The following is a 20,867-nucleotide window of genomic DNA, read 5'->3' as shown; positions in this document are numbered from 1 at the left end:
ATGGACCACAAACTGCAAACTAATATGTAGTGAAGGGCAGAGAAATCCAAGTATCTACTCTATCTGAAAAGGAAATGCTAACACATCTCCACTTCTGAGGTGTTCGTATGAGTGGAAGTCTAGCTGACTGGTGAATGCTACTCTCATTATTCTGCAGAGCTTCAGGATCATGACTCACAACTCTTCAGTCCTTTGATGTTTAGTCAACAGTTTTCTCTTCCAGTCAAAACACCCCTAGCAGGCTTGCAGCAATTTGGGAACTGTACAGTGTACGGCGGAAGTGTTCTTGCACTACTACAAGGCAAAAGGAGCTGGAAGGGGTTCACTGTGTAGTAATACCAATCGTTCTCTCCTCTCCCAGATCACAGTACAGTAGAGTAGAGGGCCTCCTCACCGCTGACGTAGGGTCCCAGGGGCATCTGGCTGTAGTTGACCATGGCTCCCCCAGGCCCTCGGAACCCCCCACTGAAGCTCCCGCTGTACATCTGAGAGCACCCGTAGGAGCCCTGAGGGTATGGCTACAGATCACAGATCACACACATACAGTACACACACAGACACACACATTCACACACACAGACAAAGAAAGAGAGAGAGAGAGAGTGACAGACAGAGAGAGAGAGAGAGAGAGAGAGAGAGAGAGAGAGACACACACACACACAGTCTTTGGTTGATGTGGTAACTTGAAGGTATAAATGATGTTCATTAGTATATTAATAACAGTAAGTTATTAATATACGTGATAATACGTGATGTTATATCAGCAACAATCAAGCAATACTGTTCCCTATGGTCTTCTTTTAAAAACAATTTCCTCCAAAAAAGTGCAAAGGGAATACAGCATACATCCTATCATGCCAACTATGATGACTGCTATACACTTTATGTGATGCTAGGGGAAATTCTGTGTGTGGTGAAGGTTTGGTTGAGGTGACTGCAGCTGTGCACTGTATGTGACGCTAGGGGAGACTCTGTGTGTAGTGGGCGTTTTGGTTGTGGTGTACTCTGACCTGCTGGGGGGGCGGCTCGTTGCCACGGCTGGTGAGTCGGCTCAGGATGCTCCGCTCGGACATCTGCAGGCGGGCCGAGACCGGAGGGATCCGCGACAGCATGGAGGGCAGACGCGTCACGTCAGCCTTCATGTCGCTCAGCAGCTCCTCCAACTGGTTCAGCACTGCAACAACACCAGAAGCACCCTTACTAATGTCAATTAACATTGTAATTAGATGCAATTAGCAGAATATAAGACTAACAGAACATAAGACTAACAGAACCATGTCATTCAAATTTACTGATGTATGTTTTCATGACAGATTACTCCCAAAGATACAACACATATTGTATAACCGGTATTATTATTGGTAATGACTAACGTTGTTATCTGCCAAAGGACAATATGACTTGGAAAGGTCTGTCAAAATATGGAAGAATCAAGTAAGTTAACTCCTGAATTACAGTAAAAACATGACACTAGTGCCCAAGGCCTTTATGTGTGAGGACTGCACCCGCACCTTTGTGAAGCACGGCGTTAGCAGGCTTGTTCCCGGCCAGAGATTCCTTGGACAGGTGCTGGTGGGACTCAGCCAGACACTCCACCTCGGTGAAGCGTGTGTTGAGGGCCATTGCCGGGTGGCTGGGGTCCTGGGTCATGTTCAGGTAGGCCGCCCGTCTCAGCTGCTCCTCAATGACCAGGGCCTGCTCCAGCAACTGACCCACACAAGCATGCGACATCAACTATGCAGCCCAGAGAGCGATCAGGCAAAACAACAACTCTGGATTTGGACATCCACACATTCCATTGTCTACCTCCATGACTGACAAAAAAAGCCTAAATGTTTGCTCTCTTACGTTGAATGAATGAAACGTTAATGGGTCATTCCACGTCAATTCAACCAGTGCCTACGCACTTAGGTCTCAAAAAAATCTGAGAAAATTCCCAGGTGTACCTATGTTACCCAGGAGACACACTGTAAAATTACTTTTATGTAAGATCAATACTTTCCAAGATACAGCCAGTTTTACAGGGGGAGGGGGGTGTCGATTTTGTTCGGCCTCTTTTTTTTGTCAAAGTTCACAAGCCTGTAGCGCAAGAACTAAACCATGTAGGAGGCTCAAATTTTGCATGCTGGTACATAAATAGGAAAAGTATGTGGCAAAATTGTCACGTTTGTTTTGGATGATCCTGCATGGTCATAGCTGTCCCTCGAAGTTGATAAAAATTTTATTGGAGTTTTTGGCTGGGCTCTGTTTAGGCCTTCAGAAGACATATTTGTACTCAACATAGGCTCTTGATTTATGTTCCTTATTGAGAGAAGTAGAAACACTCTCACAAAAAGCAATGAACAGAAAATAAATTCCTTCAGGGTCTGAACAGCAGACCTCACAAGTCTGAAAAATCATTTTGGTTCTTATTTTCAGAGAAAACACCAAAACACCTTAGTCTATGTAATTTATGGAAAGCTAAATTATCCATCTAAACTGTATATTTTCTAAAAGCCTACAGTATGCCAACTACATATGATATAACATAGATTAAGACTTATCACATCATCCCACACACTTGCATACAACTATACCTACACATAGGCATGTATTGTGAATTGTACTGGGTATGGGTATAAAAGCCAGTAAAAATACAACTAAGCTAACACTTAGAAAAGGTCATCATACCAAAACATATCTCTCAGACATAGAGGATTATGAAAATCATTGCTAGATTTTGACACCTTTGGTGATACCAACTTCTGCTCTGGCCCATGGACTATATAGGCTTGTGAACTTTGACAAAAAAAAAAAAGACAAAATCGAAACCCCCTTCCCTCTGTAAAACTGGCTGTCTCTCGGAAAGTATTGACCTTACATAAAAGTAGTTTTACAGTGTGTCTCCTGAGTAACATAGGTACCCCTGGTCATTTTTTCAGAATTTTTTGAGACCTAAGTGCGTGGGCTCTGGTTGAATTGACATGGAATGACCCTAATTCTAAGGTATATTAAATGCATAGAGTTTGCTAGCAGTAAAGAGTCCAAGTGGGGTTGTGCCAGGATATCAATCAATCAACAATCAATTAATCAATCAAAAATGAATAACTTGCTCAACCGGACCTAATTGTTGTCTAATAAACCTTCTAAAACAGGTAGTTCCGGTCCTTAATTATGATTATCTGAATTGCGTTCGATGCCGTTGTATAATCAGCACAAACATACACCTTGACCACATTTTGTTCTATATTAGTGTGCTACCACAACTTGATGCAAAAGTTAGAGTCCACTTGCGTGTCATACCTAACAACACCCCTTAGCCATTCTATAATCAGTGTAACCTACAGCCTCTCGGGGCTTATAGCTTAAAGGGACACCAGGCAACGTTTTCGTGTTAATTACTCATCTTCGTAAGTCGGTGTATGGTTAAATGACTCATTACAGGGCGAATAAAGACTCTCTCGCCCGCCCCTACTGCCTGTAGGAAGAATATCCCGCTTGCAAGTTCAGGTATCGTACCTGGCGACCGAAGCAGGATCAGTTTACATCCTGCATCCACAGCACAGAGGCAGGCTAACGAAACGCTAGAGATTGTTGCAAACGTGTGTATAATGGCAGAGCCGGCGAAGAAGCAGCGAAAACCCTTGACGGAAGATGCAAAGAAAAGGAAAAGAGCTTCAGACTGAGCGAGGGGGAGTTTCGTAGAGAAAAAGCATCAGGCTTGCCTGGTGTCCCTTTAATTATAACTATCTGATAATCCTTTTTGGTGGTACTTGCTTTTAGACAATGAGTACCTAAATCAATCTTATAAATATATGTACTTGTTATGTACCTGGTACCATAAATTACTTTGAGGACTACAGTAACTATACACATGCAGATGTATGTGGTATGCAATGCCCACCACCTTAAAGCGTCTTGCGAGAAACTTGTTCTTCATCTCCAAGTAGTTGCCCTTGTGCATTTCGGTCTTGAAGGGCTCATTGAGGATGGCATAGCGCGGGTCATTCTGAATGTCCTGCCAGCGAGCGTAGCCGTGTCTGCGGCACATCAGTTTGTCAAGGGACAAGAACACAATCCGACACACGCCTATGCCAAGGACCGAGAAAGCTCTTAACACTCTTTCTAGGGACAGGCTGTTGCATTTCTTTTTTTCTTTTTTTTTTTTAGTTTATGTTCATTGGAACCGACACAGACACTTAAAGGAAGCGAGGCTATGAAAGGATACGTGACGATGCCAGCCAGCAGCCAGTAGTCATGTCGGCGGTGCCAGATCTCGTACGTCTTGCCTGACGACATGGCGGCACGCTCCTCGTTTTGCCAGAGGGTATGTAGCTCTGTTGGGAACAAACGCACAGACACACACACACACACACACACACACAAACAAATAAACAGCCGGCGCCGCCTGTGAGATTCGCTCAGAGCCACACCGCACAGCACCTGAACACGAGTCAGCACTCTCAGTTATCAGATGAGACGCAGGCTCTCCTGGGAAGTGCGCCGTCAAAGTGATCGCTTACGGCAGACTGATCCCCAGTTCATCAGCATGGTTTAGTGCGCATTTCCCTGTCGCCCGCCCCTCTCACCTGTGAAGCCTCCGTCGGCGATGTTGAACATGAACTTGGTCTTGCAGCCGTTTTTGACGTCCTTCAGGACTTCGTCCGTCTCGTCCCTGGGGTCCCTGTCTCCATTCAGCTGGCCCTCTGGGGCATCCTCCTGTTTGGGCTCGTCACATGGGACTATGGACAGTCGCAAGCAGTAAGTAAACACTTACAGTCTGTAAAAAACAGTTATCAACTGTCTCCTGGGGGAACTACTTTATTAATATCTTAGTCAGTTTGTCAGGGTGTAAATACTGAAAGGAGATGTTCAGAATAAAAGATGCAAAAGACTCAAGGCGGAACTGTAGTTTAAGACCTAGTGTACGATTATCCATTCAGTTCTGTTGCATGTGTGAATGTGGGTGTACATTTTTCTTAAAACACAAACCTGCTTTTTGTTCTTTGTCTTCTTTAGAAGAGGGAGTTTCACACTCTGCTTTCTCCTGTGGTTTCTCTGCTTCTCGGCATGTTTCTGCTAATTTGGATTAGTACAAAATGACAAAACAATAGAGGAATACAGATATCAGTTTATGTTTATATCACACTCATCTGATAGGGAAATAAGCACCTTCACAGCACTTAACAGCAATGTTACTAAGTGGCACAAGTGTAATTTTCAGCACTGCCTAATTCATTTTTATTCATGATAGCACATGTTGCATACTCCACCTGGGGCAGCTGCTGTCTGATTGGTCGATGGCTCTGTCTGTTTGACTGAGGGCTGCGTGGGATTGGCGGCTGGCTCTGATTGCGCTGTGGCCGGCTCTGTTTTTTCACTCTCCTCTGCAGGTTTGTCCTCGGAAGTTCCTTTGGACTCTTCGCTCTCAGGCGGCGTCTTCTCTGGAGCGGGGGAGGGCTCGGATCCAGCAGGCCCCTGTGGACCGGACAGGACCAGTGTATGGATTTAGCAAAAGTGGATGGATGGATGGATGGACAGATAGATTGATGGATGAATGGATGAATGATTGAAGAACTCCTACCTCAGGCTCTGTGGGTTTCGTAGTGTCAGTGTTCTCAGCAGTCTCCTTCTCCTCAGCAGGCCCTGAGGTGGACTCTGCCCTCTCTAGAGGACCCAGGAAGCACACAGGTAGTCAGGATTTAAGTCAGGAAACAAACGATCGACATAGTTTATCCAGGTATAGACATTTAACCTGATACAACATTTCATACTATGGCGAGAATATAACCCATAAACATTTAATTCTGAAGTGATGTGATGATGTAGACAATCTCAAGTATCCTGTGGTGCATTTGGGTCTCATGAGGGCACGAGACAGAGACGGTAAACAGTATGACGTTTGGGGTGCAGGGCTCACCTGAGGGCACAGGTGTGCTGGGCTGGGTGGGGTAGGGGCTGGCAGGGACCGGCGTGTTGGGGTCGGAGGAGACGCTCTCCGTCAGCTTCTTCAGTTCCAGCCCGGCAGGGATCAGCTCAGGAGAACTCAGCTTTCCATTCACATGCTCAAACTCCTGCACCTACAGGACACACACACGCACGCACGCATGCGCACACACACACACACACACACACACACACACACACACACACAAAGAAGGATATCATTAAATAGAAGAAAGGATCTAGAAAGCTAGAAGGGACTGTTAAAAAAATATAATTTTAACATTTTAGAAATGTGAAAGGAGCCAAAAAGGAGAAGGCTGCATACACTGATAAACTCAGAGCAGTGAAATTGGGTTCTGTTACAAGCAAAAGAAACTAATTAAATGATGAGCAGTCTGAAAGGTTTCAAAAGGTTTCATTTCAAAGGTATTTTTTCTAAGCATTGAAGATAAAACAATTTCTAAAGAAACAAACTTATTTTCCTTTATAAACTTTGAAACCAATAAAAACAACTGACTGAACATGATAAAAGAAATAATAAACTATAGTACAAAACACCCTTATATTCTATACTATCTTTGTCTTTTTACCTAGGACTATAAAACATGGGCGAAATGAGTGCTGTTATTCTTTGCCCTCTTGGTATAAGACTACTGTGCAGCCAATCTGGCATCTGTATGTGTGTGTAAAGCAGTGTCACCTTCCAGGAGGCTGAACTTCACACTTATTTTGAACATTTCAGTCAGAGAATCAAGTTCAGCTGTATTAGAACTTAGAAAGTTTACAAAATATATGCGGATTTGCATCTTTAACTATGTGTATGGTTACATAAGAAGAATTTAAGAATAAAAGTAAGTGAGTGAAGAAAGTAGAACTTTTTAGTAGTACTTTTAAAAGTGAAAAATAGAAGTAGATTTAACTGTGGAAACTGTAAAGCATGCGGCAGGCTCATCTTGAAGCAGGACGGGGCCATAATGAGGGACATGTTCTGGTACCTTTTTGCGGACGAGAGACATGACCCCGATGCGGGTGAGGACGTGCTGGCGGGACAGTCCCTCTCGTGGGACGCCGTCGGCAAACGTCTCAGCTCCGTCGGCTCCTGGCTCACACAGGTGCCTCATGAAGAGGGACACGTATGCCCTGATGCATGCACACACACACACACGCACGCACACACACACACACACACACACACACACACACACACACACCCACACACACGCACACACACATTAAACAAAATAGCACACATTAGAAAGACAGAGGAAAGCCATTGGTGCTATGCTGTAAGGATGTGCATGAGAGAGGCTTTACCTGAACTCTTTCTCACTCTTGCCCCGCAGGTCCCTCACCAGCCAGTGGGAGTTGAAGGCATCTTGTGGGGGCATTCCCCAGCGCATGATGGCATTCAGGAAAGCCTTACGCTGGCGTGCATTAAAGCCCAGCACCTGACACACACAGACACAGACACACACACACACCTGTAAATAATTCCTCTGCAAGAGCAAAATTGAGCTCATTCACAGCAATCCACCTGTGTCAAAGTTGGGGGAACAATATCAATTTACTGCGTTTCTTCCAATCTTGTTGGCCGTATGTTTTCATAACCAAGCATTTCATAGCTGTTGACCTGAACTAAACTGCTGTCATGACACTCAATAAACACACAATAAAATGACTTGGCCTTACCTCGATGTTTCCGCTGACACGTGCCAATAGCGGTGGTAGCGGCTTGTCCCGCTCACTCTTCAGCTGTCTTCGTGACTGTCTGCGACCTCCTGGAGACAGAGAACACCACAGATACTTAAGATTAAGATTAGCTTCACTTACACCATAGATACTTTAGAATAAAATAAGCTTCACCTACACGACAGATACTTTAGATTGAGATTGGCTTTACCTACAAGAAGAATTATGCGTTCCCTCTTCGGATTTGGCAACTAAACCATGAATTTGGTAACTAAACTTGTGAACCAGGAACCGAATGGTCTAGTTAAGAAACATAGCAGTCCTTATACTATCTGATTAGCTCTGTCCACCTCTGCATCCGCAGCACTAAGGTACAGTATGAGCTGCACCAGGCACGTAACTGAAGCGTTCCGTTCGCAATGCGTAAAATCCATTTTAAATGAATGGTCTATTTTTTTCGAACGTACGCGCCGCTGTCACGTCTGGTGTAGCTACTTCCATTAATTATAGTGGCAGCTAATTGTTGCAGCAGACGCTACGCGAACGGAACGCTTCAGTTACGCGCCTGGTGTAGCTCATACCTAAGACAGTTCCTAAGGCTGTGTGCAGGGAAACTGACCTTCCGGCCTCTCCTCGAAGTCTTCGTCCTCGTCCTCGGACCCCAGCGAGTACTCGGACTGATTGTCTGAAAGATCATCTTGCCACTCTGAGTTGCAGAGCACACAGACAGAATAGAACAAGCACAGCTACATTCACCACTGTCGGGGAGGCCCAACGGCTGAAGCCTTCGCTCCTGGAGCTCTGCCCACCACTGACAAACAAAACAGCGTGCACAACACACACACATACACACACACACACACACACACACACACACACACACACACACACACACACACACAGCCAGGCAGGCAGCAAGCACTCATGCTCAGCAGGCCCTGAGCCAGACACGTGTGCCGGCTTACACACACAGGGGAGAGTGTGCTATTACTCCCTGTCTGGACAAAGCCCCGGCTAGCCGACAGGCCCATCGCTGCCCCCGGGCCGGGTGTCTGAACAGATGAAAACCTCCTGTGGTGCTCCCGACACACGGGCGCTGCACACACAGCCTGCAGAGATGAGCTGGCTACAAAAGCCTAAACACCCACCAGAGATGGTCAAAACACAGAGAGGTGGAGGAAAAGAGAGAGAGAGAGAGAGAGAGAGGGAAGGAAAGAAAGAGAGAGAGAGACCAAACAAAGCAAACAAAAGAGCATAGGCAACTAACCTAGAGAAAGAAGTGATGAAAGTGCAACAGACATAAAGAAACAAGTGGTGAGAGAGAAAGCAATAAATAAAGACTGAGTGGAGGCCCGACTGAGGGAAAGAGAAGAATGATGCAAGACAGTGGAGAGAGACACAAGCAGCGAGCGGGGGAGGGGGTGGAGAGGCCAGGGGAGGGCAGGCGTGTCCAAGCGGGGAGTTGTTGTACCTTGGTCCTCCTGGGAGGTGTCGTTGTAGTTGACCTGCTTGCGGATGCGCTTGCCCTTGCCCAGGTTGCGCGCCAGGTCCTCCTGCTGCTGCTCGTAGTGGTGGCGCAGCAGCTTCTCCCAGTAGTCCGGGTCCACGTTCTCCTCCTGCTTAATGATCTCACGCTGCACCTCCTCCTGCACACGGCCACACACACACACACACACACACACACACACACACACACACACACACACACACACACACACATCAACAAACACAGACATTATACATGCACATGCACACACACACACACATCAACAAACACAGATATTATACATGCATGCACACACACACACACACACACACATCAACAAACACGTGTATTATACATGCACACACACACACACACATCAACAAACACAGACATTATACATGCATGCACACACACACACACACACACACACCAACAAACACAGACATTATACATACATGCACACACACACACACACACACACACACACACACACACACACACACACACATCAACAAACACAGACATTATACATGCGCGTGCACACACACACAAACACATTCACACAGACACAGACACACACACACAAACAAACACAAAAACACACACACACACACACACACACACCAACAAACACAGACATTATACATACATGCACACACACACACACACACACACACACACACACACACACACACACACATCAACAAACACAGACATTATACATGCGCGTGCACACACACACAAACACATTCACACAGACACAGACACACACACACAAACAAACACAAACATTATACATGCACACACACACACACATAAACAAACACAAACATTATACATGCACACACACACACACACACACACATAAACAAACACACAAACACACACATAAACAAACACAGACATTATACATGCACACACACACACACACACATAAACAAACACACAAACACACACATAAACAAACACAGACATTATACAAGTGCTCACACACACACACACACACATATATAAACAAATAAACACACACACACACAAACAAACACACATACACATTATACATGTACATGCGCGCACACACACACACACACACACACACACACACAGCATAAACGGAAACGCATTTGAAATTCAAATGAGATGCTTCCTTAGCATTAGATGCAGTAGATATATAGTCAAGGTCTGAAGGTCTGACACCTGAAAAGACTGCCATGCACGCTTTCCTGAAAACGTTAAAAAGTATGCAATGGAATATGTGTCTGATGTTGCATGTATGCTGCATGTTCCATTAGCCAGCTCATTTGTGAAGCACTGGTGCCTTGCTGTGAAATACATTCCCATATGTTTTCATTCAACTCATTCATTTATACATCGGTACCCATTCACAGGTGTTATAGGGTCACAGGTAAGAGGGCATCTGACCTCTCCATCCTCCTCCCGCACCACGTACTGGGCCACCTTGAAGGAGCTCAGGTACTCGTTCATGTTCTGGATCTCTGTGTCCTCCGTGGTGTTCTGACTGCGGTCCAGTAGCTTGGAGATGGCGGCGTCATCGTAGTGGATCACGCTGCCCTCCTCCCCATCTTTGGTGTCCCCTTTCAGGACAAAGACAGCACGAGAGGAACCCATTAGTGATGAATTATAGACATTTTCCCAAATAAACATTCCAGCCTCTTTTTAAACTGATAATTTTTTTCTTGATGACATCCTCATTTGTAGTTATGTAAGACAAGTGTTGATGGGATTTTTTTTGACCTTTTTACATATTACTAATAGCAAACTACCCAGACCCAAATTTCTGTACTTTTCCAGGTTTGGAATACAGTAGGTGGGTTTATATGGACACTTTTATTCTGATTCTCAATCAGAATAAAAAATGACACATATAAACACCTCGATCAGATTAGAATTTTAATCGGAATGAAAGGGGTGGTGTACTCCGTTCTTATTCCGATTGAACAGTCATGCATACGGTCAATCGGATTGCCTGCTGTACCTTCTCAAGGAAAAGTAAAGCAACAACGGCTTTTCAGATCAAAGATTCTAGAGCGCTTGTAAGCACCTGATTAGAAGTGGAATAGAACGTACCCCATGTAAACAGAACATTTTTTCAATTGGAATGACAAAAAAAACTGTCTATGTAAACCCACCTAGTGATCCATAACTGGATACTTTCTTAGACTTTCCCGACCTGCATAAGTACCCTGTAAACAAAGCACTTTAAAGGAGATGCAACAGAAAATGGACAGATGTGTGTCCTTTCAGAGCCCTGTTGATGGAAAATGGAGCATCACAGAGGACAGCGGAGCACTTGACTTCTCAGTGAGGCATCATTATCCATGACAAGGACATCGCTCAGAGTGGTTTACACCTAAACACTTCAGCATGAAGGTAATGGTTAGACGACACAATGTCAGACGCATACGGCAGACCTCTCAAAACAAGGTGTCCCGGGACAAAGGACAGGCGAATGGACGCCACTGATCTAGGTGCGCCTTGCGGAGGCCAAGTGAAAAGATAATACATCAAATAGACAAATCCCAGACACATGGCAGGCAAATGAGACTGGCCAGATCTGTTTTGAGCCAGGATGAACAGAATGGAGTAAAATGCAGTGATACAGTAACAGATTTAGAGTTCATAACAAAGGGACTGTTTACAGAAAGAATCTGGTATGCAATAGATCAAGTGAGAAAATACTCTCACAAGATAAACAGGGTTGGCTACCAAATAAAGAGAACATTTCCCCAGTGACATAAACAAATTAAATTCACTTCTACGGCTATAAACCCTCCATAGCACTAAGCATGGAAATGAAAAATAAATGGCTTCATAAATAGGTCTGAGCCAGAGTCAAACCGTGTCTGGACTAAGCGACTGGGCGACAGCTAGCTTATGGTTCTCTCTGAGCCATGCCTGTCCTCTGGGACCCCCTCTAACTGGGGCTGCTGGGGGGAGAGTGACCTCTGCAAATGAGCACTTTTACAGAGGAGTGTGCACTGGGACTGCCATCCCCACAGGACTCAACACATCAGCTGGACTCAAGGGATGGAGACCCACGGTGGATATGAGAGATACGTTGTTTTAAATGAGAACAATCCATCACATGGGATGCAGACGGAATAATTTGCAGGTGCAGACAACCGGAGTTTTTGTCGGAGGTGCATTATCAGACAAACCCTCCAAAGGATAGCTCAATGCCTGATGTAGCAGTTGCCCAGCTTTTAAAGCTTTCAGGGCACAACTTTAAAAAGGTACAGCTTTTAAAGGGAAACTATGCAGTTTGGGCAATTTCTTCGCTTTTTCCTCATAGGTTTCTCTGCAGAGCTTGCCCTACAGCTTCAGAGTATATATTTTTACGACACTCCTCAATCGGTCAGTCTGCCGGTTCCTCTTTCCCTGTTCCTCCGACAGCGGTTTACTCGCTTTCTGCTTCTTTTCGTTGGCTCTGCCATGACGAATGTCTGAGAAACTCAATTGCTACCTTGTTCTAGCAGGTGCCTGGCGTGTATGTGTGTAGTGCAGTAAAGCAATTTGTTACATCGCGAGGCTGCAAGACCTCCTGTCTCTGAGTCCTGTCTCTGAGCCTGCCGGCCCAAAGTTGCAAGGCTGGTTTTTCGGGGGAAGCAGAACAATGACTCCGATGCTGTTAAGTTAAGGTAAATTAAGCTAAACAAACTGCATAGTTCCCCTTTAAAGGAACCACATCGTTTCAAAGGTTAGCAACGGGACATTGCACTTGTGTTAGAAAATGTCCATTCACCACCACACCCTACCCCTCTTACAGAGGAGACCTCAGCAGATTTGCTACATTATGTCTCTCTGGACCAAACACACCAGCCATTCAGTGATTTTCAATGAGAAGTATTTCAATATAAGGCTACCGAGGCTACCGAGGCTACCCATAGCCTCCATGTCATCCTTGAAGAGCTCCTCGGTGCCGAACTTGAGGATGTCGTCCAGCTCCTGCTTGGACATGGAGCCGGTCTTGGAGCCAAGGCCGGGCCGCACCACAAGGTGGGTCAGCATCATCTTGCGCTTAGCCACCTGCGTGATGCGCTCCTCCACCGAGGCCCGCGTCACGAAGCGGTAGATCATCACCTTCCTGTTCTGACCGATGCGGTGTGCTCTGCTGAACGCCTAGGGAAGGGCAGGTGGAGACCAGGGAGACATATTGACAAATTACACTTACTTGAATTAGACACTTTACTTGGATCTACTGAGGTCCACAGAGACCAGTTAAGTATGTAAAATTGTTGTTGAACAAGTACTGAACATCACCTCAACCAAATCCAACCTCTAACCTTTTACCTTAGTCATAAATTGAGTATCAATAGATAGTTTGTTGAAAATCTGAGCATCTGTAGATAGTCTATGGGCAGACTATCTGAGCATCTGTAGATAGTCTATGGGCAGACTATCCAAGTAAACCCAAGTAATACATAATATGGTTAAAGACAACACTGCATTCAGTTACTATGCAATATCATTGCAATTACAGTATTTACATATTTTTTACATACATAGTCTGCTGAGGTCATATGTGTGTGTGTGTGTGTGTGTGTGTGTGTGTGTGTGTGCATATATTTTATGCAAACTTGTGTATGTGTGTATTTGTAGAAGGAAGAGAAACAAGAGACAGAGACAGAGAGATGGAGAGAGAGAGAGACAGACAGACAGAGACAGACAGAGAGAGAGAGAGAATTAGACAGGCAGACAGAGACAGACAGAGAGAGAGAGAGAGAAACAGACAGACAGATAGGGGGACAGGGAAACACTGAGTAAAGAGAGCATGTGCACACATGGTCTCTCTACCTGAATGTCATTGTGGGGGTTCCAGTCCGAGTCGTAGATGATGACCGTGTCTGCGGAGGCCAGGTTGATTCCCAGTCCACCAGCTCGCGTGGACAACAGGAAACAGAACTGCTGCGCTCCGGGTGCTAACAAAACAAACCATTCACACAGAGGGAAAAAACCAACACACTTTACACCTTCCGATCTTTGCAAACTTTATACTGTAGAGGGTTTTAGATAGTCAACCAGACTCAACTTCACCTTTAAATGTCACCTACAGTGCATACAGAAAGTATTCACAGCGCTTCATTTTTTCCACATTTTGTTATGTTTCAGACTGATCTTAAAATGAACAACTTCACTCAACTTCAGAGTTTTTGGAAGAGATACTGACATCCTTGGAACCATGACCAACACTATGCACCACTATGCCCCCCCCCCCCCCCCCGCCCCCACTATGTGTCTCCCTATAGTGGCCAAAAGTAGCAGCACAGGAACCAGAGGGCTCTTACCATTGAAGCGATCGATGGCCTCCTGCCGCAGGCCACCTGTGATGCCTCCGTCTATCCGCTCGTACTTGTAGCCCTCATACTCCAGGAAGTCCTCTAGCAGGTCCAGCATCTTTGTCATCTGGAAACGCAGACAGGGGGACTTTTTTTGTTTAAATGGGCCAGGTGTCTTCTTGACGTATTCAGGATGAAAACAGGATTTAAAAATAGCCACATTAAATAGGGTACGCTAACGGACCACCTGCCTAAATTCCCTCCATCCTCCCTCCCTCCCTGTTTTAGCACACCTGACTGAACTCTCATCAGACAGCTGCGGAGCTTCTGATTAGCTGAATCTGCTGGGCTCAGCCTCAGTGCTCAGACTGACAGCTGAAGTACTTCACAGGAAAAATGAATTATGGTTAATGAAGATCAGTGCTGAGAAGCACCAAACAGTTCCAAGTGACAAATGAATACAATTTTAAATGAGCACTTGATTTATGCCTCTCAAAATGAGTTTCTGTACCTGCACGTGGGGTTGTGTTCAGAGTTCCTTTTAGCTTAAAATAAGACCCAATATCAAAAGAGGCCATGAAAAACACGACACACAACAGAATCCCCCTCAATGCCTGAAGGCTTAACATGTGTTTAAGAAGAACCTTGAGTACACACACTACACTGTATGTTTGCAAGGCTTTGGCGAAGGCAGAGAGAAGTGCCCTGGAGTGCATTGACTTGGGACAGACCTGGGAGAAGATGAGCACCCGGTGTCCCTCGTCCTTCAGCTTCTTGAGCATCTTCTGCAGCAGCGTGAGCTTGCCTGAGGACTTCACCAGCAGGTTTCCATCATAGGAACCATTCGGGAGAACTGGGGCCTCCTAAGAGAACCAACACAACACTACATCAACTTAAAGTCCAATGCATTGAATTATTTTTCTACATTTATTTGGTTTCTTCTTTCAATTTCTTTCATTATTGAGTTTGTGAGAACACATATGGCTGTAGCTGTGATGAAATAACAACAAATATTGATGTGTACCTCTAAGAAAATTGCTTAATTTACACAAAGTACTTTGCATCGCAGGGCTACATGAAGATGTCTAGACGAAATTTCCCACAAGATATGAGATGAATTAGAGCCTATTAATTCAGGCCCTCTCTCAGTCCTCCCAATCAATGATGATCTATCTGCAGCCTTGCAAATGAAAAATCATTTCCATGAGTAATGAAAGGAAAACCTATGCACCCTTTCATCAGAGATCTCACAACAGAGACCTCCTTCCCCCTCAAAGCCCTACATATATCCTACACGAACACACACACTCTCCTCACCACAGCGGCCACAGGGAACAGGTAGGGGTGGTTGCAGCACTTTTTGAGGTCCATCATGATGTTGAGCAGGGACACTTGATTGCCTCCGCCCTTGGAGTTCAGCGCCTCGAAGTTCCGTGTGAGGATGAACTTGTAGTACTTCCTGTTTGGGTCAGAGGTCAAAGCAGAGTCAGGGGTGAAAGGGTGTCAGAGTTAGAGGAAACCAGCCAGGTAACAGCTTCAGGGCCAATTTGTTCATGAAACATCTTCAGGTATGCCAATATTCCTCTCAGGTGCTTAGCGAATGTTTTGTTTTCAAAAAGTGAATGAGTAGAAAAACAGAATTAAGAAAATTCTAGTATATTTGTACAACATCAATTTAATCAGAGGCTTTGCAAACAGCCAAAGGAGTAAAGCTGCCATGTTGAGACTGACTTCTGCATGGGGCTGAGCTCCACGCGGACGATGAGCTCCGTCTTGGCCGGCATGTTCTTGAAGACGTCGGCCTTGAGCCGCCGCAGCATGTGGGGCCCCAGCAGGTCATGCAGCTTCTTGATCTGGTCCTCCTTGGAGATGTCCGCAAACTCCTCCAGGAAGCCCTCCAGGTTACTTCCCAGAGAGAAAAATCAGCCGTGAGCACCAGGAGTAGTGCACTGCACCAGCTTGGCATAATGTTGTCATACGGCCATAAGCACTTTCATCCAAACTCATGCAGTGGTGTACTAACCCCCCCCCCAAGACTCACACCCGCATGAATATGCCAAACATATTATAAGGAGCTCCTTCTGGGAAGAGGTCTTAAACTGACATTCAGCCCACACTGAATTCACAAGCAGCGCGCTGTGGAGACACTCCAGCCTCCGAGGCACTGGGCCGTCATGTGTGACAAAGCCATTCCCACACTTTTAGTGGACCCAGGAGGTGGAGGATCCAGAAACCAGTGGAGCATTATAGAAGCAGTGTGGCTAGTGGAGGTGGGGGGTGGGGGAGGGGTGCATGCCTCTTACTTGAAGCGCTCTGGAGTGAGGAAGTTGAGCAGATGAAAGAGCTCTTCTAGATTGTTCTGCAGGGGCGTTCCGGTGAGAAGCAGCTTGTAGTCAATTTTGTAGCCATTCAGGATTCTGAAAAACTGCCAGAGAAGGCCATTGAGGGGATCCAGCAATGCAATTAGACAGTCAAATATGAAGACAAATGTGTTTTTTGCTGTTGTGTGATTAATAAATCCATACATTTAAAATACTAAGGGTCCATAAAATAGTAGTGACTGATAAATTTCAATAAACTGGATATTTTCTAGGAGTATATTTCTCCATTTGAAAATCTATATAATTATCAAAGTACACTACAGACACATTCATCTTACCTTTGATTGGTTATTTTTAAGCCTGTGTGCTTCGTCTACCACCAGACAGGCCCAGGTAATCGAACCCAGAATGGCCTGATCGATGGTAATCAGCTCATATGAGGTCAGCAGGACATGGAATTTTATAGGCGTATCTTTCTGTAAAATAACATTCACAAAAGCAAATGGCACCATCTGTCACAAAACCACCTAAGTTAGTAAATCCAGACATTTTGCTCCTAAAAGAGATTAAAAATAGCAGGAGATAATGATATTTGGAATCCCCTGACATGGCAGTGACATCTCCCACCTTCATACGGAACACCTTGCGGCCAGATTTGACAGCGGTGTCCTCGAAGGTGAACTCGTTCTCACGGATGACTGCGCGGCTGTCTTTGTCACCGGTGTAAGTCACCACGTAGAAGTCTGGCGCCCACATCTCAAATTCCCTCTCCCAGTTAATGATGGTGGACAGGGGAGCGCTTACCAAAAATGGCCCTTTGGAATGACCCTGATGAAAGTAAAGGCTTCCAGTTAACTAGACACACCGGCTTTGTTGTTGTCAGAAATAAAGTGCCTGGAATTGGGACATTGCTTAAGGCAAATATTGCCTTTAAATTTCCTTTAGCCTTTAGTCAGTATTGTACAATACTGACTAAGCTCAATTTAACCTTTTTACAGCAGCAAGCAATTTTATATTGAACACTTCTCAAATGCTTGATCCAGTTGTCCTCAACATCACACCTTCTGATCCAATCGGCTGCATCCTATACCCACCTCCTTGTAAAGCGAGTAAAGGAATGCAATGGTCTGCACCGTCTTGCCCAGGCCCATCTCGTCGGCCAGGATGGTGTCTGTGCCCTGTGCCCAGGAGAAGCGCAGCCAATTCAGGCCCTCCAGCTGGTACGGGTGCAGGGTGCCCCCGGTTTCGTTGACGTACCACGGCTGCTGCTCAAACTTAATGGTGGGCTGGAGGGCATAGAGGAACAGCAGGATTACCTCCAGCAGTTAAAAGGGGCTTAAGAGAGAGAGAGAGAGAGAGAGAGAGAGAGAGAGAGACACCTGGCAGAAAGGGTTCTTAACAAGGCCACATCTGACTCACATCAACTATGGGTGAGTCAGGAATGACTTCCCTCTTCTTCTCGTCCTTAGAGGCGCCCTTGTCCTGTCTCACCACCAGGGGGCGATGGTCCTCACCCAGCACCTGCTCCCTGCAATAACACCCAATCTTTAGCATTGCAGTTCCGTCTGTGTGTGTGTGCATTTATGAGTGTGTGTGTGTGTGAGTGATATATATATATATATATATATATATATATATATATATATATATATATATATATAGAGAGAGAGAGAGAGAGAGAGAGAGAGAGATAGAGAGAGAGGGGCGGGGGGGCATGTGGGCTGCTTCAGAGAGTAGATCGGGCGTGTGTGTGTATGTGTGTGCACAGTATGTGTGTATGTGTATGTGTGCTCGTGTTTCCTCCGAACCTGTGATCCCAATATGACTGCTTGAAGTTGTCGTACTCTGGAATGTCAAAGTCGTCCACCTCCCAGGTGCACTGGTCATACGGCAGGTCTCTCCACTTAATGAGGTAATGCAAATCTCCGTCCTTATCAAAACTAGAGGAATGGACACCACACATACAAAATAACTCATTTCACTGATTAAAACAAAGTTTTTTTCTGTGGACACAACACAATATAACTATTAGAGAGATTAAGACATCTGTGTTACTGGATTATTTTATTATAAGACTGACACAAACCCATGCAACGTGACACTGGTGAGTCACAGCACACTAACTGTTATAACAGCTCATAACAAGACATGGTATCTACTATGATACGGGGCGGGGATGGTGGAAGTGTAGTGGTTAATGAGCTCGGCTAGTGTGCAGTAGCCTGAAAGTTGTCAGTTCGATTCCCGGTTGTGCCCTTGAGCCACTTAACCCCAAGTTGCTCCAGGGGGAAAAAAAATGTAGTCCCTTGTACATATGAAAGTCACTTTGGATAAAAATGGTCTGCTAAATGTAATGTAATATGTAATACTATGATACATTTATCAAAAGATGAACCCAGTGTTATGTCAGACGTGTCACTGAAGACACCAGGTGATGTATGTGTGCGCAGGCACCTGTGGTTGAGGATACGGTGGATGATCATCCACTCAGGCTTGATGCCGTAGCGGTAGAAGCGCTCCTCCATGGCGGCGTAATGAGGGTCTTTGCTCTTCCTCTTCTCGATGTTCAGCTCCTCCTCCCCGGAGCCGTAGTCATACGGCGGCGGCTCGTCCATGTCGTTCTTACGCTGGTAGTTGCGGTACATGACCGTGTGGTACAGTTCCAGCTACAGCATTAACGCAGAGACAGACAAACAGACAGACAGTAAGTAAGTAAGTATAAGTATATATACTCTTTTGATCCTGTGAGGGAAATTTGGTCGGCGCTCGGGGAGCTGTGAGAGGTTAGGTGCCTTGCTCAAGGGCACTTCAGCCGTGCCTACTGGTCGGGGTTCGAACCGGCAACCCTGGTTACAAGTCCAAAGCGCTAACCAGTAGGCCACGGCTGCCCCCCACAGACAGACAGACAGACAGACAGACAGGTGCAGTTCTGAGGGGATTGTGGTAGTGAGTGGGGAGTGAGAAAGGTTTGCATGAACCGAACTAACAAAGACTTTCTGACTAAGTAAAACAGATACTCAGATACTCAGATTTGGTTTCTGACAATATTCTGGTTGCTGCAATTATTTATAATAAGCAGTTATTATTAAATTAATGAACATAATTAAAAGGTTGATATTAGTTAAAAACATATCAACATCTATGTCTGTATTTTATACATTTTTCAATTGTGCAATGAAACAATTGTTGGTACAATCATATTCTGCAGTCTTTTCACATTTTTCTTATACATGTACATGCAGCTTACAGTGTTGGTTTAACTAAATTCTATGTTCCCTGGGCAAATGTTCTACCACTTTGTTCTACCACTATGTTCTATGAGTCTCCCCTCAGGTGGAAAGTGTTGTGTGACCTGGTCAGACCTCAGGTGTAGAGAGCTGCTGACTCCTGCTTTCTCACTCACCTGCAACTCGCTGACCCAGGAACAGTGCCAGTAGGAGAGGCTGGCCCACTTCACAAACAGCATCCTCTCTGGGCGACCCTTTAAGGGAGGCTTGGCCAGGGGGTCAGCAGGCTCGCCGTCCGGCCCAGGGGGCAGCTCCGCAGGCAGGGGAGGGTCACCCCACATCCAGTGCAGGATCTTCTGCACCTTACCTTTGAGAGGGGGACACTAGAGGAAAAGTCGATTTTAAGAGTTGATGTAGTGAAATGCAATGTATAGTAATTTCCTGTATATAAGCCACATCGTGTATGAACCGCAGGACAGTGTTTATGCAAGTTAAAAAAACAAAACCATATTAATACCATATTAACTGCCCCCGTGTATTAACCTCATAGCGGAAGAAATTTTGCAAAATCAATGTATAAACTGCGGATAATAGTTGGGAAATTACAGTACTCCAAGGTACTCCAATGCTATACAGAAAGAGTATCAGCTTGTTCAAATGCGACAATGACAAAGCAGCTGAGCGCAATTTCAAGGAGATATCAAAGTATGACAGCAAAAGATAAATGACTGTGTTGATGTGCTTCAGTGAAGACAAGACTGAAGGTTGAATAGACAAAGATCACCTTGTAAGACTTTGGATTTCTGTTTTTGGTGACGCACGCTCTTCTTTCTCTACCAAAATAAACAATGACTCGGAGAGGTGATTTGAATGGAATTGACAAATGGAAATGACAGTTCCCTGTCGTTTAGACTTCGTTAGC

General features: G+C 45.3%; 1 protein-coding gene across 6 annotated transcripts in view; it reads right to left on the bottom strand.

Moving 5' to 3' along the window:
• The window catches only part of chd5 (chromodomain helicase DNA binding protein 5), a 43,582-nt gene that overhangs the window by 3,361 nt on the left and 19,354 nt on the right, over positions 1-20,867 (bottom strand). For 2 of the 6 annotated variants that reach the window (XM_048254015.1, XM_048254010.1), the window contains 31 exons: positions 20,122-20,328; positions 19,173-19,384; positions 18,527-18,658; positions 18,138-18,246; positions 17,813-18,004; positions 17,346-17,546; positions 17,057-17,194; positions 16,701-16,822; positions 16,129-16,302; positions 15,715-15,856; positions 15,129-15,260; positions 14,407-14,524; positions 13,916-14,040; positions 12,985-13,240; positions 11,251-11,304; positions 10,523-10,695; positions 9,086-9,260; positions 8,234-8,320; positions 7,615-7,703; positions 7,240-7,373; positions 6,921-7,065; positions 5,900-6,059; positions 5,564-5,646; positions 5,253-5,457; positions 4,972-5,058; positions 4,569-4,721; positions 4,208-4,316; positions 3,887-4,019; positions 1,512-1,707; positions 1,011-1,174; positions 395-518 (listed from right to left, as the gene is read on the bottom strand). In XM_048254015.1, the coding sequence (XP_048109972.1) occupies positions 395-518; positions 1,011-1,174; positions 1,512-1,707; positions 3,887-4,019; positions 4,208-4,316; positions 4,569-4,721; positions 4,972-5,058; positions 5,253-5,457; positions 5,564-5,646; positions 5,900-6,059; positions 6,921-7,065; positions 7,240-7,373; positions 7,615-7,703; positions 8,234-8,320; positions 9,086-9,260; positions 10,523-10,695; positions 11,251-11,304; positions 12,985-13,240; positions 13,916-14,040; positions 14,407-14,524; positions 15,129-15,260; positions 15,715-15,856; positions 16,129-16,302; positions 16,701-16,822; positions 17,057-17,194; positions 17,346-17,546; positions 17,813-18,004; positions 18,138-18,246; positions 18,527-18,658; positions 19,173-19,384; positions 20,122-20,328 (4,531 nt within the window). The remainder of the gene's footprint in view (positions 1-394; positions 519-1,010; positions 1,175-1,511; positions 1,708-3,886; positions 4,020-4,207; positions 4,317-4,568; positions 4,722-4,971; positions 5,059-5,252; positions 5,458-5,563; positions 5,647-5,899; positions 6,060-6,920; positions 7,066-7,239; positions 7,374-7,614; positions 7,704-8,233; positions 8,321-9,085; positions 9,261-10,522; positions 10,696-11,250; positions 11,305-12,984; positions 13,241-13,915; positions 14,041-14,406; positions 14,525-15,128; positions 15,261-15,714; positions 15,857-16,128; positions 16,303-16,700; positions 16,823-17,056; positions 17,195-17,345; positions 17,547-17,812; positions 18,005-18,137; positions 18,247-18,526; positions 18,659-19,172; positions 19,385-20,121; positions 20,329-20,867) is intronic. The other 4 variants (XM_048254012.1, XM_048254013.1, XM_048254014.1 and 1 more) reach the window with 4 other exon arrangements.

This window comes from Alosa alosa, chromosome 10, assembly GCF_017589495.1.
Source record: "Alosa alosa isolate M-15738 ecotype Scorff River chromosome 10, AALO_Geno_1.1, whole genome shotgun sequence".
Taxonomy (NCBI): Eukaryota; Metazoa; Chordata; class Actinopteri; order Clupeiformes; family Clupeidae; genus Alosa; species Alosa alosa.
Note: the sequence above shows the minus strand (reverse complement) of the source record. Positions and strands in the feature narration are given on the sequence as shown.